The sequence below is a fragment of the Scatophagus argus genome, chromosome 16, assembly GCF_020382885.2.
Source record: "Scatophagus argus isolate fScaArg1 chromosome 16, fScaArg1.pri, whole genome shotgun sequence".
Taxonomy (NCBI): domain Eukaryota; kingdom Metazoa; phylum Chordata; class Actinopteri; family Scatophagidae; genus Scatophagus; species Scatophagus argus.
In genome coordinates this window covers 8,587,894-8,605,726 of record NC_058508.1, presented here as the reverse complement: position 1 = coordinate 8,605,726, position 17,833 = coordinate 8,587,894, and the positions used below count along the sequence as shown (strand labels likewise).

The window sequence follows — 17,833 nt, the reverse complement described above, 5'->3', positions numbered from 1 at the left end:
AAGCCAGTATTCACTCATAGTTTATTAAATACATTGGAAAATAAAACTCTGTCTCAATCCATAGCATATAATAGCATGTGCATGTCTGCAAAGAAGTATATGAGGAGGGATGACACAAGCATTGGGTAAAGGCGGTATGTTGATGAGGACGATACATCCATCAACCCAACCAGAAGCTCTCATCCGTCGCAGTCCTCGTAAAGTCTCATTGGTTTCCACTAAACTAAGATACTGTGAGCAGAACTGATCAGGACCTGACCAGCAATGTGGTATCATGCTGGGGAAATGACAGTTTCATGACTGTAACTAACACCAGTGATTTCCCTCTGACTGCTTCACTTGCCACTAATTTTTAGAAGATGGGGAGCCACAGTTAATTAGTTAAAAACACACAGTTCAGCCTGTCAGTGTCGTCCACCTCCAGCATCTTCCTGAAGATTTACTGTTCATCTACACTAAGACCTTATCTGGTATTGATTCTGACTTTTTTTAATTCCAATTTCATACAAGCATAAACTTTATTGTACTTTCACTTAGAATTTAATAATTATGTTGAAAACTACCCCAAGCTTCTGTCAGCACCATGTTCTCTTTGAAAAAACAAACAAACAAAAAAAATCTGGACAACGCATACACAGACATTAATGTATCTGATCACTTAACAAAATCGGCCTATTTTTATAATTTAATAAATATTAGCATCCTGAGCTTTTTGTGATCACGTGATCTAAATGCCATTTCAGGTGGATTTTTATCCTGTCAAAGATGGTAAAATATGGACAATGATTTATACAAAAGCATAAACAACTCATTGTAAAAAAAAACAAAAACAACAAAAAACAAACAAACTAATACTAAAATTAGAAAGAATTTGGTTATCAGTAATCATCAGTAATCAATTAACACTGGCAGAACTCTACAAACTTTGAAAAACAGTTATCCATGTGTTTGACACTAATTTCTGACATCTCTGTTCTGGTGTTGCAGCACGGCATTTTCTTTTTAATGCATTACACAAAGTGGCTGTGGATGCATATGTCGATATTTAATGCACTATATTTTATGAGCTAAGCAGGCAGGATGTGGTGAAACATCATCTGAGTGGAAGGCTGCCTTGCACGATGGTTATCAATTTTTTTCATGTCAATGTCACAGACCCCCATTTGATGAGAAATTGTTCCAGGGTCCCCCATCTGATAAGAATTTTGCTTTTCAATGTTCTCTGATGCATCAAAAAAGTGTGTGAAACTCACAACAACAGGCATGACCTCCTGGAAGCTTCTCAAAAACTTCCAGGACCCCGCTTTGGAAACCACTGTTCTAATAAATTCTAATGTACAAATTGGTGAAGTCAGGCAATGAAATTCTGGTAAAAGCTTGTTTAGGTGATGAAACATGCATGCACAAGTACTCTGAAATGTTTGTTGTCTCTATGACTTCAGCCATTTCATGTTCAGAAACCACACTGCAATGATGGTTATGCACAGTTTGTTTACTCTGGTAGAGTAAAGTGCTGTATGCTATGAGAAAATTTTGGCTCCTCTGTATTGCTTCCAAAATCAATGATTAGTTAATTAGCTCTTCACAGAATTACACTACATACAGTGCTTCCAAGGCTTACAAATATCAAGAAAGTCAAGTGTATTCTCCCTTTAAAAATGTCACAGACGCGAGGTGGTTTCCTTTCACCAATTCACAACCACACTCAACAGACGGGTGGAAGAATTACCTGATTCTGTGCATGTTCTCATTCTTATAACCACTGAATTACACAATGCTTGAATCCAGTTAATTATTATTGCCAAGAAGGAACATTTCACAAAATGAATTCTAAATTTATAATTCATTCTAAATTCAAACAGAAAAAAGTGCAATAAAAACAGAAGTCTGGCAACTAAATCAATTTCTTAAAAAACACACAAAACCAATATCATGCATTGAGTTTGTGTATAATGCACAGTTGTAACATATAAAAGAAAACATGTACACAACAGAGAGAAGATGAAATAGTCAAATATCAGGAGAACCACTGAGGTTCTCCTAAATTTTTCAGCTTTGACGCGACTCATAACGACAGCTTGACACATTTGGCCTGCTGTGATCACAGCTATCAATACTTATCTAACACTGTTAAATTTAAGTGGAAAAAAGTATTTGCATATGTTCCAAATTCCTAATGTGATTATCAGAATACACACTCTTTATAAGAAATGCTTCGCTTTAGATACTTTCTGCATTACAGTGGCAAGTCTGGTTTGGTACTTCTGATTTTTAAGGGGGCTCTCAACTCCCACATCCTGTAATTTCATGGCCTGTGTCCAGCATTGTGTTTTGCCAGTGCACAGGTTCCTAACTGTGCTCCTGAGAATATGTACATCCCTGAAGCAGACATACAGTATTGGTGACCTGACCTCAAAAGACACATTTTGAATTACACCTGAAGGACGAGCGAACCCCTCTTAGACTAAAGGTGTATTCTGAAAACTTCAAAGGAGAAATGGTTCAAACAAACTGTTTGACTGAGTGACTAGGTATGCAACAGATCTACAGTGGACATTGTTTTCCTGCACTCTTCCTGCCAGTCTGAGCCACCCTGTGAAAGACATCACACTGTGACTAAGATGGCAAGTTTCAATTCACTTCCTTCCACAGTCAGCTAGTTTATCTTGCACAGCCTTGGTAATTGTTCAGTTTAAATGCAGTTGACCTGAATCACTAGTAACATTCATTTTTCATCCACAGGTGACAGCTGTCTTCTTCCACATGCAGCACAGTGTGCTTCCTTTCTGTCTTTTATTGTGTCCAGTGAGGGACACGGTTGCCAGTGCAAACCCCACTTTGCCTGGATGGAGGCAATACCTTTTGGAATGGCAACAGACTGACTGACAGCTGATCCGGTGCAGAGTGCGCTTTCCATGGGACAGTGGCTGATCATGTATTCCTTAGGCTACCTTCTTTTGAGGCGAGACAACCTGGAGGCATGTGACAAAAATGTTACAGCAGATCATCACCAAAACATTTTTTATAACTTGCTAACTTGTTATTGTTATTAATGTAACATGATAAAACAGTGAGCTTTGTGGGTAACAAAACATGTTAATATAATCACTACAAGAAAAACCTCCTGTTGATTTCAGTTTAACTTTAAACATTTTTAGTGTTTACTCTGGGTATAATAGTTCATAACGTTTTTCTGTGCCTCTTACTCTGAAAATGAAATTAAAAAAATAAATCTAAAAACATTGTCTTGTGTGCTCTGCTTACTTTTTTACTGATATGTCTGTGTGTGAAAAAGGCAGCAACAGCATCCACTTTGAGGCATTTTTTCCCCTCATCACTGATCAGGGAGTGTGTTCAAGCTGGCCCAGTGTGCATCACCACCACCACTTAAATTCCCAGTTTTTCCTCTTCTAAGTCTGGCCGGTCACTCAAGATAGCCCTCAAACACATCCATCTCCGTATCCGTGTCATACGGGACAGAGGCCGGGTCAGACAGCACTCCGAGGTCCACCAGCGCCTGGTCCATGTCCTCAGGCAGAAATACTATCCCCACATTCAGGACGATGTACTCCATCAGAAAGGCATAGTAGAGGATCAGGACGTTCACAAAGAACAGGCCAAGATAAAACATATATGGGAGTTCGTCCAACAGCGATTCCACCGAATCTAGTTGGGCATAAATTGGATGTGTCATAGAAAAGAAAATAAGCCACGGGTTAGGTTTCTTACGCTGATGTGGGACCAGGATGTGGCGCACTGGATTAGCTGGTGTCACAGCTAAAAATCTTTTTGGGGTGATGGGGCTGGGGCGTCCATTTCGGCACGTCCCGACCTGTAAAGTATTTGAGAGGCGGCTACTTTAGTACACTAGCGATACTTTAGCTGCACGGATAAGAAGAAAACGAACACATGTAGACTTAAAGAGACAATGCTGACGTTCAAAGCTAATAATAACCGACGGACAGTATCAAAATATCACGTTAGCGAGCTCGACGCATTCTTGACATTGGTTCTTTGGGTTTGCGGAATTCACGCCATGCCAGCTGGCTAAAAACAGTAGCATGCAATGCTAGAGACAACAAACGCGAACATTTACCCGAGCAAAGAGTTTTCTTGTATACACATCCGTACCGGAAAATACGAAACACTCACGAAAAAACGCTTCTGTTGATGTTTTTACAGGTTAATGTCCCTTGTAACATTTTTGCCAACAGCATCAAAACAGTCCCGACCACCAAGCGACGTCTGACGCCTCGGCAGCTGATTGGCTTACTGCTTCGTAGAATCTGCTGTGATTGGTCTTTAAGGTGCCAATCATCTTAACGCCTCCCTCTGGAGGACGTGTCGCGTGCATTGATCGTCACTGCTAAAATGGGAAGTGAATGTTGTAGTTTTCCTCCACTATCTCTTGTATGGTGTACTAAGAGTGCATCGTAGGAAAAGGACAGCAATTCCCAGACAAACCCGTCATTAAACCTGCAACGTAATGCCCCCTCAGCGCGGCTGTCGCCGCCTATCACCTTCTGTTTGCTAAGTAGCTATCTATACGGGAAAGTGGGTGTAATGGGTAGATGTGAACACTGACCTGAGCAAAATTACAGGCCTGTCAAAACATCAACCCCTTTAAAAACCTAACCATGTTTGGCCGGTCGCGGAGCTGGGTTGGAGGGCAGGGGAAAACGAAAAACATCCACTCCTTGGACCATTTGAAGTGAGTAGCTAGTATTAAACATGCTAACGTTAGCCTCTATGACAACCGGTTGAGAACGACTGTCGTTATCGTTAGCCGAGTTGTCAACACTTAAAATATCAGTAACGTCAGCTAGCTAATTATAGATGTTAGTCCAGCCACCTATTAAAATCTGTGCTTTATGTGTCGTTTGTATTCTGTCTGCAAATGTAGATGGATGTGAGCAAGCTTGTAACTGATAGCTTTAAAGTGAAGTCCACCCTACCCAGAACTGACCCTGTTATTTTCTAATGGGATTTGGAAAAAAAATTTAACATCGAAAATCCATACAAACTAAAAATCGAAGTCAAGGCTAAAAGGGCCTGCCCAGGTGATTTCAGCTAGTCTGACTGATCAGACCTCTGCTCAGGTGAAGTAGATGGCAATACTTAGTTGTCTCACCACAACAGGTGCAGCAAATTAATCGGAGAGCGAGGGAGATGTCTGTCAAGCTCAGGCTGCACACACCCATGGCAGTCCTAAAAAGACTAAATAGGCAAAATAAGTGAAAACACCCATATGAGTGTACAGTGTAATTTGATGGTTAGTAGAGGTGTATTGCTTGATGAAGACTGATTCATTGTAGGTTGTTTATTATGCTTGCCTGATGTGTCTGTAGGTCATTGCAGTCTGCTTTTTGTTGTCAAGTTTGAAGATAGATTTGTACATATTCATGAATCAGATCTGAGCTGTGCATTCACCACATTTCCATATATCTTCCTCAATGTTTCGCCATCAGATATATGTACCATGTCTTAACCAAAAACACCACAGTGACAGATCACAACCGAAACCTTCTAGTGGAGACCATCCGCTCCATCACAGAGATCCTCATATGGGGGGACCAGAATGACAGCTCTGTATTTGAGTAAGTACCAGCCAATGCCCTTATGCCAGATCCCTCACCTGTGGCTAGTAGTACGCAGATGTGACTCCTGCATGGGAATCAAAGTGACAGCGTTGCATGTGCTTGTAATTTAATCTCTGTTCAAACAGACAAGGTTTGCTTCATACTCGTTTGATAGTCTCACATTCATGCCTCTGAACAGATGCACATTTTTAAACCAATGAACTGTGCATTTTCAAAGAATGCCTTGATGTCAGTTACGGAAGACTGTTCATTGTTTATTTTTACTCTTCATATTTGCTCGCCTGATCTAGAGATGTTTGAACAGGCAAACTTAAACTTGGAAACTTCTCTCTAACATAACTAACTAACTAGAGGGATAATCATAATCAAACGAGACTCATTCCCTCATATTCTTTCTATGTAGCAACATTGCTAACAATTAAGTTACAATTATGTCTCTGATACTCAAACTGAGTGGAACTGCAAAGAATTCTTTATTCCCTGCCTGTTAAGCTGGTTTGCACATAGTAGTAAAATTATGACTTAAGAAACTGTTAACATACATGTACATAAAAAAGCAGTAGTTATTTTTTAAGTGTTTGTTTGGAAATGCATCTCGACATCAGGACAACACTCTTGAGGCCTTTTCATTCTAAAGCATTGAAGCATTTCATTCATTTTAAGGTTTCAGGGGAATTAAGCTCATGAGACCAGTGTGCTGCGTTTTGCTTTTAATCAGAAGCAGACAGCCGTTAGTGTTGCATATAATCACCTTTGTCTATCTATATAACAGGAAATTACTTTTAAGAGGAGAAAAGCCACAGAGTATCTTGAAAGCTTACTTGCACATGAGCAAAAAGTGAGATTCAGGATTCATATGAAGCTTAAAATGATAAACTATTTTTCCCTTATTATTGTCCACTGACTGTACTCAAATCAGGAACATTGTGTGTGCATGTGTGTGGTGTGCATGTTTACCAAGTGTCCAAAAACACACAGCAAACAACAAACATTCTTCTTTGTGATAATTAAATTACTAGAAGTCATCATGAATTAAATCCTATATGTGTACAGCTTCTTCCTGGAGAAGAACATGTTTGCCTTCTTCCTGAACATCCTGCGTCAGAAGTCAGGGCGCTACGTCTGTGTCCAGCTCCTTCAGACCCTCAACATACTGTTTGAGAACATCAGCCATGAGACTTCCTTGTGTGAGTAAATAACCCTGGTTTGAAGGATTAGAAACTTCAGTATCATATAATGCATTGCAACAAGCTGATCTCTTCTTGTTTCTTGTCTTCTCATCTCAGATTACCTCTTGTCAAACAACCACGTGAACTCCATCATTGTCCACAAATTTGACTTCTCGGATGAAGAGATCATGGCCTATTATATCTCCTTCCTCAAGACGCTTTCACTTAAACTCAACAACCACACTGTGCATTTCTTCTATAATGAGGTGAGACTAGGGGAGGATGGTCTGGCACGCACACACACGCACAAAAATCACAATTTATTTAAACGCAAATGTGCTCCACAATCTACATTGTGGTCTTTTTTTTCCCTCAGTTTAGAAATGATCTGTTGACTACAGCTGAACTTGAAATAGTGTACATTTGCACTCTGCACTCTTAAAACACAATATTGCATTGGTATGTTGATGTTGTGGACCCCTTCAAGATCAGTCACAATGTAAATTTGTCAGATCGAACACCCCTAGATGAGTTCCTAGATAGATGGGGTATTAGAAGGAAGATAGAGAAAGGAGAGGCATGGCACATCTGTCATTCAGTGTCAGCAGCTTTTCATCATTCGCTCTCTATGACAGAGAAAGAAGGAAGGAAGAGGTGAAAGTCGAGAAGTTCTCATTTGCATTTTGTGCAACCCAGCTGCGTTTGCCAAGGCTGCTTCTGTCTGCTAACCACACAACCCCTGTCAAAGCAGATTGGGCTTCCTGTGTAGTTGGTTTAGCTGATCTTGTCCACCATCATCTTTTCTTTTCATCAGCTGATACAAACAAATACTCAGTGTCAATGTTGCCCTCATTTAAGGGGATTTTTTATTTCTGAAAGCATTGCAAAAATAAATGCACCAAAAAATACTGACCACCTGAATAACGATTTTGTCACCTTTTCAGTGTTTCTGCTTAATCTGTAGTCCTTCCATCAGCCTGTGTGTACTGGGAAAAGTTATTGGTGTACTGTTGATGGTAGCTTTACCCCTGAAACCAAAACCAGACCCCATGTGTAGATCTGAGAGAATCTATGTATGCAGTTTAGTAAACTATAACAAATAGTTTTGCATTGGTTTTCTCAACTTATCAGTTCACAATATAAATAATTATTGATTATGGATTGATAAGAATGACATTTTTTTTAGTTCTGGATGTTGAGGATTAACGTGGCTCAGTCACGTGGAGTCAGTCTGAAAACAAAACATTTAAAAGGCAAAATAAATAGAATGCAGCCTTATTTCCACAATTTAGTCCACAACAGTCACTTTACACTATTTATGGTTTATCTCACACTTAATTTATTATAATTCATTTATTATTTATTGATTCATAGTTTATTCTCCTCCAGGGTGCGCTATTGAACAGCTGAACACTTTAGCCTGTTAGGTTCCTCTCAGATCTACAGACGTTACAGACTGTAAGAGAGGGCACACTCTTGGTTTGGGTTTGGTGTCAGGGTCAGATTTCTTCAATTCCTGTGACCTCTGGGAAACTGTTCTGCTTTTTGACTCCCAGCCGTGATTGTCTGGAGGTCTCAGCAACTGAGGAAGGATTGAGTAGAGGATCAGGCCTTGGCACAGAGAGAGAGAGAGGACTGTAAGATACAGAGCTGCCCTTTTGTCACATGCAAATTAACTAAATGCAACATGATGGCATGTTGATAAGACTGTTTGGTATATATATATCCAGCCTTCTTAAACCTTGATACCATCTAGTCTCAGTTCTCACCTCCTGGACTGGTCCTTTTTGTAAATGCCAGTTTGAGAATGAGTGGATGGTTTTATTAGGATGGACTGGGCTATTTGTTAGCATTTAAAGTCCATTGATGCTACTAAGTTGATTGTTCCATGCGGGACTGTAATATGAGATCAACCTGGAACAACAGTAGGTTGGAGTATTTTGTATTGAATCTTGAAGCAAATGTATATATGGGTTCAAAAAATGTATTAGAGTAGCAGATAAAGAATATTATATTATGTAATATAATATTATTACACTATTTCTGGTTATATATCCAGACGGGCAATGGATACCCAATTAAAAAAACTTACAATATGTTCTTTTACTTGATGATGATCTTTTGATATGTAGTGCAGCCTCTACAAGTCATGATGTTCATCATAAATACTATAAGAGGATTGTTCCACAGTTTTACTCATGGATCGTTTGTTGACCAAGGATGGAGAAATTCTCCATCTTTACTATCATACTGTTGTACAATAATCTTCCTTTATTTATGTATTTATTTGTCCAACCTGAATTTCTGTAAAAACAAAAAAAAAAGAAAAACTTGAAAAAGAAAACAAAGAAAGCTCAATACTTGCACTTTAGCTCAATGCTTAAACATTTTCTCAGTTAAGCAGAGAACTAAATACTAGTTTGCTATACTCTCATTAAGTCCTTTCTTATCACAATGCGATATTGGCCAGAATGTCTGTCTCCACTCGCTGCTTTCTCTCTGTCTCTCTCTCTGTGGTCATTCGTGGCCTGAGCGCGGCGGTGCAATGCTGTGCCTTGTTCACCGGCGCCCCCTCTCTGTCTCCCACACACAGCACACTAATGACTTTGCCCTGTACACCGAGGCCATTAAGTTTTTCAACCACCCTGAAAGCATGGTCCGCATCGCAGTCCGCACCATCACACTCAACGTCTACAAAGGTGAGTGCCAATAACATGCATGTGCACATGCTAACCGTACACACACGTGCGCATACACACACATACACACTCTAACTCTCTCACGGGATGCTGGGACTGCCTACCGCCTTTCTTTGTTCTCCTTCTCCTCGCTGCTGCTTCTGGTGCATGGGCATGACTAACAGGTAACGCTTTAACCAACATACACAGATTCACGGTCCGCTGAATTACTGGCCTTAAGTGATCATTCCTTTCTACTCTGTGATTTATCATCATACTAGTGTAAAATAATGGTTCTCTTGAAGCATGATGTAGTCCATATAATGCCTTTTTAATGGGTAATTCACATGGTTCTTTATATATTCCAGCTTCAAGAAAGGTATTGCAGTTAAACTACTACATGAAAACCTGTTCAGTATTCACAACAACCTGTCAGAGAATTACAAATGTCTCATAGCAGGTGTCAAACAGTGCTGGGGAGTAACTAGTTATAATAATTATAATAATAATAATAACAATAGTTCTAATTAAAAGCAAAATGTAAAATGTAACAGTTACAGAGAGCAGTATGCAATTAAATTACACTTACAAATCAAAATGTTGGTGATTGCAAAGGGGTTACATCTGAATCTAATATTTTTGTTTAAAAACAGCAAAAAAAAAAAAAAACTTGTATGTATAATATTGAATTAATTGCTTTGCATCTTTTCACTGTGCAGCAATGCCTTCTTTCTCATATTGTCAACTGGGTCAGCAAAGCCATTGGGATAGATTTGAGTGCCCCACTGTCAAGATTGGTGATACACAAGACACACTGCGTTAATATGCAGTATGCTCTTTAATTTTGAGCATTTTTTGTCGGTGCTGAGCCAGTAGGCTACATATTCAAGCTCTATTTCCCTGCTTAAAACATTTGTTAGAAAAGTGTGTGTAACACCTGGTGTTACCACAAGGTTCAGTATCACGTTCTCACTGATTTCGCATGCACATATCTACTAACTGTGAAAGAACTACCTCTTCAGCAAGTTCATTCTACCCAGCAAGTAAGGTCAGGGTAGACCTAAACGTCCTGTGGGTACAGGAGCAGCACACCAGTGATGCTGAGAGTCTGTAAGCTACAGGAGGCCTGCTTGCTATCTGCACTGTGCTGCATCGACCTCTGCTTCTCCTTCTTGCCATCTCTATGTGCTCCTCAAGGCTCTGCGCTTGTCACTGTCACTCCAAGGGAGGCGTGATGGTGGTGGTGCATTTAGCCAGTTTGGCTTTCTCCACATATCGTGCTTCTCTTCACTATACATTACATATGCCTTGACATACAGCCACTGCGAAATATCAACTAAGGCATCCTGTCTGTCTCCATCCCTGTTTTGTCTAATCCTGCATGTACACTTTGCACCGTACAACTTTGTGTCTGACATTGTCCTTAAATTCTTGATTCTGTTACTCCAAACAGTGACATCATTACAGTTAGCACGAGTGACTTTAACCAGACTAGAAATGCGGGTCATTTATGAAGTAACCTGGTGGTGTGGGAATGTGTCATTGATGAGCTGACATTGTGCTATGCCATAGTAAGGAATCTATCAAAGAGGGAAGCATCAACTGATGTACAGGATACAAATATGCTATACTTTGTTTTGATTTTATACAGTGAAAGCCATAGCCTATTCTGTTCAAAACCCTTCAAATCCTTTGCTAATTTATTTACTTTATTATCTCTATTATTATTTATCTAACTTTAAAAGCTGACAGAATCACAATGCTGAAAATATGTCAGTATGTTTCAATAAAAGTTTTTTTCAGAGTTTAATGCTGGACATGTTGCTGTTTGATGCTTCCTGCAGTTTCCTTGGGTCATGCACCACAACAAATGGCAACCTGGAAAAGGATTTTGACCAAAATATTTTAGTCAGATTACGTGATGTTTTTCCTGGTGATGTAGCCTGTTTTTGAGGAAGCTACTTGTTTCAGGTTCATCTTGTTGACATTAAAAAAAAAAATCCAAAAAACAACTGTGTGAAATCCTGAAACAAGTTTTAAAATGTTTAGGTTATTCATAAACTTCTTTTCCAGATATGTCATTGCAGTTTATTTGTTAAAATACCAGCGGGGACCTTCCCAACCTCCACCCCTTCACAGCCGCCCCTTTACTCACATTAACCCTGTGTCTGTTTCCCCCTCTCCCTCCTCCTCCTCTTCAACAACCACTCCTCCTCCTCCTCCTCTTCTTTCTCTCCTTGTCTCTCTCTCCCTTTCCCTCCTCCCTCTGCGCGCCCATCTGCCTAACTCCAGTTTCATGTAAGTTGGTTCCATTCATTCAGTCTTTTTCTGAGGGCTGGGTATCCAAGTGTTGTTTTTTTTTGTTTGTTTGTTTTGCAGTACATTGATTGATGCAAATTCGAATTGGCTGACTTCTTTACTTTTAATCAATATTGTTGCAGTCAATATGAGACTCATATCAATTTTAACACCTCACATTGGTTTAAAATGAGTCAGTATTCCACATTACTGATCAGTTTTTATTGATACCTAGCCCTACTTGTTTTTAGTGGTGTATTTGTTATAAATGTATGGGTATGAATATCTTTGCAATTTGTCTTCTTGTAAATCATTCTATAATCACCCACCTACATACATGCAGAAAGACCTGCATGCCTTTTAATGTTTTTTCTTGGGTTAAATGTTCCACAGACTTAATTTCAGCTGAGCCCCACATGTTGGTTTGTTGCTTTGGTGATGGGTTCTAGTCTCTGTGGTTATTGGGTCAAAATCTCCCCCTGCTTTAATTCATCCACTAAAGGACCAAGCTGGAATGACACTGTGAACTCAGCTTGTGATTTGTCTATTTGTTTTCTGCTGTTTCGTAATTCATTCATTTAATTTGGCTGCTCATTAACAACGTGTCCCAGTTTGACCCGTGTGGATTGACATTGTGAAATTACTATCAGCTTTTACTTGCCTTTAGCCTACCTGATAGAACGTGGGCGTGTTCACGTTTTAGTTGTCATTCACAGAGCAGAAGAACCCTAAATTGCTTCTCAGATACTCCCTGTGATTGTCTTGACGTTTTGTTTTTGCTTTAAGTTCCCTGGCTGTTAAACTGCAGTATGCTGTTATTCAAGACAAATTTAAACAAGGAAAACAAGTAAATATTTGCAAATGCTATGTAGCACAGGTATCAGATCTATAGATTCTCCTTTGCTGTTGGAGTTTCAATTTGAGGACACACAGCCTATCTATTTTATAGGCCAAGTGTGACCATCACTATCAGTTAGCTATGACCTTGTTTCTTCACAAAAACAATAAATTCAACCTCCTGTAGGTTTTTGCTTGATTTAGCATTGTACTCCTACAACACTGACAGTCTTGTGAAAGATAGAAAAATTGATGCAGCAGAGTCAGAAATATTGTTTTTTTTATATATATATTTCATGCATTCTTCCTCCTTGTAAATACCTTGTTTCTACACTACCCGTAATGCAACTAAATCCCAGACAGTTTGGTCAAAGATTCAGGCGTGTTATGCTAGTTGCAGCTGAAGTAGTCTTGAGCAACTAGCTTCAACCAGAGATGAGTAGGTGAGAGGTCTGGTAAGCTAAATCCACACCCCGAGATTGTTTTCATTTTCTAACTTGCAGCCCTAAATGTGTACATATGAGTATGTGTGGGCGTGTGTGGGTATTTTATACCTGTGCGATTGTGCCCAGCAAACCTGACCAAGACCTTGATCCTGACCCTACTCTCTCCAGTGGACAACCAGCACATGCTGCACTACATCCGAGATAAGACGGCAGTTCCATATTTCAGCAACCTGGTCTGGTTTATTGGCAGCCATGTCATCGAATTGGACAAGTGTGTGCAGACAGATGAAGAGTAAGTGGTATCTGTCGTTCTCAGTCTATTTTGCACTCAGGCCTCTAGGCGTCAGTGTTGTATTGAGTATGTAACCATTTTCATTAGATGACATCATACATTGTATATATGGCATTATAATATTGTTTAACTCAAGCTCGCTGAATGCAGCCTGTAATTTCCCTTTTTGTATGGCTTTGAAATTTTTTGGTTTCTCATAGTACCCCAATGCCATATTTTGTTTTGTGAATCTGCACATGCATCACAGTGCCATTTGTGTTAAATTTCCCTCATTACATTAAAACATGCATCTATTCAGCTCTGTGCCAAAATTAAGAATATCACTCAGAAACGGGCCATCTGATATAAAACTACCAAAGCATGATATCACTCTAATAGTCCTGTCGTTGTGCACTTTTTTGTTTGGCCCACTTAATGATGTGCAATGTGGTAGAAGGATATCCCTGTATAAGCATATAAATAATGAATAATAACACATAGAGGTCATAACCTTTTCATGCCTGAATGTGTTTTAGTGTTGACAGCTTCTGCTATCCATATAACATCTCAGTCTCTCTCTCCCTGCCTCTCTTTGTTGTGACCTAGACATAAAAACAGAGGGAAGTTAAGTGACCTGGTAGCTGAGCACCTTGACCACCTCCATTACCTTAACGATATCCTCATCATCAACTGTGAATTCCTCAACGACGTTTTGACCGACCACCTCCTCAACCGTTTGTTCCTGCCCCTTTATGTCTACTCTTTGGTTAGCCCTGAGACGGTATGTTAACCTGACACACACCTCTAAAAGAATTAAGTTACGCTGATGTTAACAGGTTCAAAGTTGTGCCCCTGTGACATATAAAAGCAACTTCCTCCTTTCATTTTTAGAAAATGTTAATGTCAAGCACATGTTATAACACATATGCACGTAGGGGTTGTTCCATAGGCTAATGTTTTAAAGAACACGTCAGAGAAACTTTGTCTATGTGGGTGAGTTGTTTCATCATGTGGCTGTTGTTGTTGTCCTTTCAACAAATTTACAATAATATAATATAGAGAAAAGCATTTGAGAAGGTACACCCAGTCAGTGGTGGACATGACTAATAAAGAACCATCATATTCTGTGTGCTTACAGCTTACTGACAGCTCTCTACAAATTCACGCTGTAATTATTAAACATATTTTTCCAACTTTCCATTTGTTTTATACTGTTTTAGTACAATATCAAAATCTGCCTTCAGAGGTTTGAAACCTCATCAGCCAAGCTGACGCACCGAAATAAAACACGTCCACAGTGTTTTTAAATGCTTAAATGTATATAGTATATATACATATATAGTATAGTCCTTATTAAACCTTTATCTGGACATTAACTGACCTTTTAATTTTTCTGTTTATTTAGTCTGAAGAAAGAAAGATCAACCCTCAGGTGTCCCTCTATCTGTTGTCTCAGGTAAGCAACACGTGCACCTGCACACCAACCTGACGCTACCATCACCAATGTGCTGCTCTGTTTTATTGTTTGGATGATAATCTGCCCGTCTTTCTGCCTGTTTTTCATGAAGCTTAATCCCTCAGGAAATGTGTGAAACACATATAAGAGAATGTGCTCAACAAGGAAAACTTGAAAATGAATAGAAGAATAAATTCAAAGAACCTCACTCGTCTTTACTTGAGTGTATGAGTTAAATACAAACAGAGATCTGTTAATAGAGAAGTCTTCAGTACAGCATGTGCACATGGAAACAGTCACACCTAAATTTAAAGTGACATTACACTCATACCGCATTTTAAACGTCATCCAGGTTTTTCGTATCATGATGACTGAAGAACACCACACAATATGTTTGTTATGGTTGGTATCATCTCTTAGTCCTTTGTTATTAGTTCTTTATTATTCTTTATTATTAGACTATTATTAGTCTGTGGGTAACAATGTCAACACACAAATTAAACATTCTTATGAGACGCAGAATCAAACATTCCTTCATAAAAAAAAAAACTTGCCACACACATATGTCCATTTTATTTACAATGAATGGTTCTTATGGCACTCTCTAATGGTTCGTAAACTCTTATAAAGAGTCTTTGTTATTGTGATTACTTTTATGTTCATGTATGTCTGTTTTGCAGGTGTTTCTGATCATCCACTATCAGCCAATGGTCAACGCTCTGGCCGATGTTATTCTCAATGGAGACCTCTCCGTCTTCACAACACAGACGGATACACACAGCACGCACAAGAACACGGTAACACACGTGCAGAAAAACACAACACTAACATGCTGTAAAAACGCAGTACATACTGGCATGCAAACCAGAAACACCATGATGTTCTACATCAGCACCACTCAGATACCTGATTTAAAAACCACTGATGACCAATATACACACACAGCAGACTGTACTGTGTCACACCAGTAGACAGACACACACAAAAAATTGCACCTACTACTGCATGGACACACACACAACGACTTGAGTTCCAGAAGTGTGTGTAGGTGGTTATGAAATCACGAGGTCATGGTTTTCTCCATGATTCACCCACATCAAGGCAGCAGTATGCAAACTACCTACATTGTTTTTCTTCTTTACATTTTTGAAACTCTCTCTCCCTTATTTCCGTCTTCTGCTCTTTCTTTCTCTCCTTGCTTCTTTATGTTATTTCTCTTGGTTCGTCTGTTTCCTTCTGTCTCCCTCTTGCCTCTCCCTTATCTTCCCCATCTGATTCTCCTCACTTCTCATTCTCCAATTCTGAGTTTTTTGACCATCTGTTTGTAAAGCCAGGTGGGTGTACTGAGGTAGTGAGCGTTTCTGAGAACCCTTGTGGTTATTCTCTGTGCTGTGTGTGTGTGTGTGTGTGTGTGTGTATGTGTGTGTGTGTGTGTGCTAGACCTGTGGCTGTTGTAAGAAGCGGCCTACCATTTCAGTGAATGTGAGTTGAGGTGTGATGGCTTCATGTTGTTGGTCTACCACAACAGGAGGGAGCCAGACCTAAACTAGTACCTTCCAGCAATTCATTCAGCAGTGCTTTTTCCTTTCTCTACGTTTTGCGGACCTACAAAGCGTCAACGGTCGCAATTTTACACGTGTGTTGCAGTTTCCAAAAGATCATATGCTGTGGAAGCTGCTGAAATATGAGTGTCATGTGACCTTTTTAGTTAGATAATCATGGTCTACTTTCTATTGTTTTGCCACTGACCATCTCTTAGCAGAAGCTTTGGATAGCTTGACTGTCTCTAAGCATTACAGAATTCAGTAGGGCCCATAATAACACTTATTCTCTATTTACGAGTCAAACAAGATTTTCTCATTATGACTAGAAGACTGGTTACTAATTCAATAGGTGTCGTTTCCTTGCATTTAACCTGAGTGTGTCTCTTCTCAGTGTTCAGATGCATGTTTATCCATTCTGCAAGCTATAAGTAACATAGGATAACTGCGTTTTTGTGCGATGACGAAGATGAGGCATGGGCTCTATTTCTGCGCAGGTGGTCAAATGGCACTTGTTTGTGTGTGATGTGGGAGGAAATTCGGTCACATGATGGAACAGTGACAGAGCTGGCTCTACCTAACCCAAATCTCTTTCCTGGAAGAAGCGTTTTTTTTGTTTTCTTCTCTCACTCTCTTTTTTTTTTTTTTTTTTTTTTTTTAGTACACGTGTTTACTTGCAAGTGCACCAGTTTGAGACATGATGTCAACATTTGCATAGCATCATGGCGGTCTTTTTTTTTTTTTTATTTGAAAGAACATGCTGCTGTTTTAGTTGTGTACAGGTATGCTTTTAACCCGCAAATATTGTGTGTATGCGTGTGGGCGTGGGCGTGTACGTGTGTGTGTTTGCCTTACATGCTTCCTGACCTCCATTAATTTCTCAGCATAGGCTCAGAGTGAGAGCAGTTTACCAGAACATAGTCAGCTAACAGGTGCAAAACACATGCAGCCACTGATCTAGTCTGTGGTTTACATCTCACAGCAGACACACTATGTTTTTAGCAGCTACTACTGCCAACAACCCTAAGTGCATATCATTGTTTTTAAAAGTGTGTCTGGCTACAGGTAGGATTAAAAAGACCTCTCTAAGTATTCTGTGGGAATGGGTAGAGAAAGCATGTAGCTTTAATATAGGGTCATGCAGTGGCTTGGAAAAAGTATTCATACTCTTGGAACTTTTCCACATTTTGTCATGTCACAACCACAAACTTAAATAAATTTTATTGGCATTTTATGTGAAAGACCAACACAAAACGGCACACAATTGTGAAGTACAAGAAAAATTATACATGATTTCCAGCTTTTTTTTTTTTTTTTTTTTTTTTTTTTTTTACAAATAAAAAAGTGAAAGTGTGGTGTGCAAAAGTATTCAGCCTCCCTGCGTCAGTACTTTGTGGAACTACCTTTCGCTGCAATTACAGCTGCAGATCTTTTGGAGTATGTCTCTACCAGCTTTGCACATCTATAGACTGAAATTTTTCCCCATTCTTCTTTGCAAAACACCTCAAGCTCAGTCAGATTAGATGGAGAGCGTTTG

At 39.4% G+C, this 17,833-nt stretch overlaps 2 protein-coding genes across 7 annotated transcripts in view; one reads left to right on the top strand and one right to left on the bottom strand.

Annotated features, from left to right (window-relative positions):
- Positions 1–3: 3 nt before the first annotated feature.
- On the bottom strand, positions 4–4,375 carry dexi (Dexi homolog (mouse)). 2 transcript variants are annotated; one of them, XM_046415200.1, is made up of 3 exons: positions 4,097–4,375; positions 3,265–3,832; positions 4–2,972 (listed from the first exon to the last, which is right to left on the bottom strand). In XM_046415200.1, exon 2 carries the CDS (start codon positions 3,692–3,694, stop codon positions 3,425–3,427), a length of 270 nt encoding a protein of 89 aa, XP_046271156.1. In that variant the 5' UTR covers positions 3,695–3,832; positions 4,097–4,375; the 3' UTR covers positions 4–2,972; positions 3,265–3,424. The 2 variants fall into 2 exon arrangements, with proteins under 2 accessions (XP_046271156.1, XP_046271155.1); XM_046415199.1 differs by having other exon boundaries at positions 4,153–4,375.
- Positions 4,376–4,480: 105 nt separating this feature from the next.
- clec16a (C-type lectin domain containing 16A) overlaps positions 4,481–17,833 on the top strand; it is a 37,017-nt gene continuing 23,664 nt past the window's right edge. Inside the window, exons 1-10 of one of the 5 annotated variants that reach the window (XM_046415195.1) lie at positions 4,481–4,711; positions 5,469–5,597; positions 6,654–6,787; positions 6,887–7,035; positions 9,363–9,468; positions 11,740–11,745; positions 13,197–13,320; positions 13,906–14,080; positions 14,705–14,755; positions 15,436–15,552. In XM_046415195.1, coding sequence (XP_046271151.1) covers positions 4,638–4,711; positions 5,469–5,597; positions 6,654–6,787; positions 6,887–7,035; positions 9,363–9,468; positions 11,740–11,745; positions 13,197–13,320; positions 13,906–14,080; positions 14,705–14,755; positions 15,436–15,552 — 1,065 coding nt within the window. In that variant the 5' untranslated portion in view covers positions 4,481–4,637. Of the gene's footprint in view, positions 4,712–5,058; positions 5,312–5,468; positions 5,598–6,653; positions 6,788–6,886; positions 7,036–9,362; positions 9,469–11,739; positions 11,746–13,196; positions 13,321–13,905; positions 14,081–14,704; positions 14,756–15,435; positions 15,553–17,833 lie in introns of those variants that run through there. The other 4 variants (XM_046415191.1, XM_046415194.1, XM_046415193.1 and 1 more) reach the window with 4 other exon arrangements.

What these genes read in the sequence shown, in the direction of transcription:
- dexi (XM_046415200.1), bottom strand. Translation starts at nt 3,694, where the DNA reads ATGACACATCCAATTTATGCCCAACTAGATTCGGTGGAATCGCTGTTG.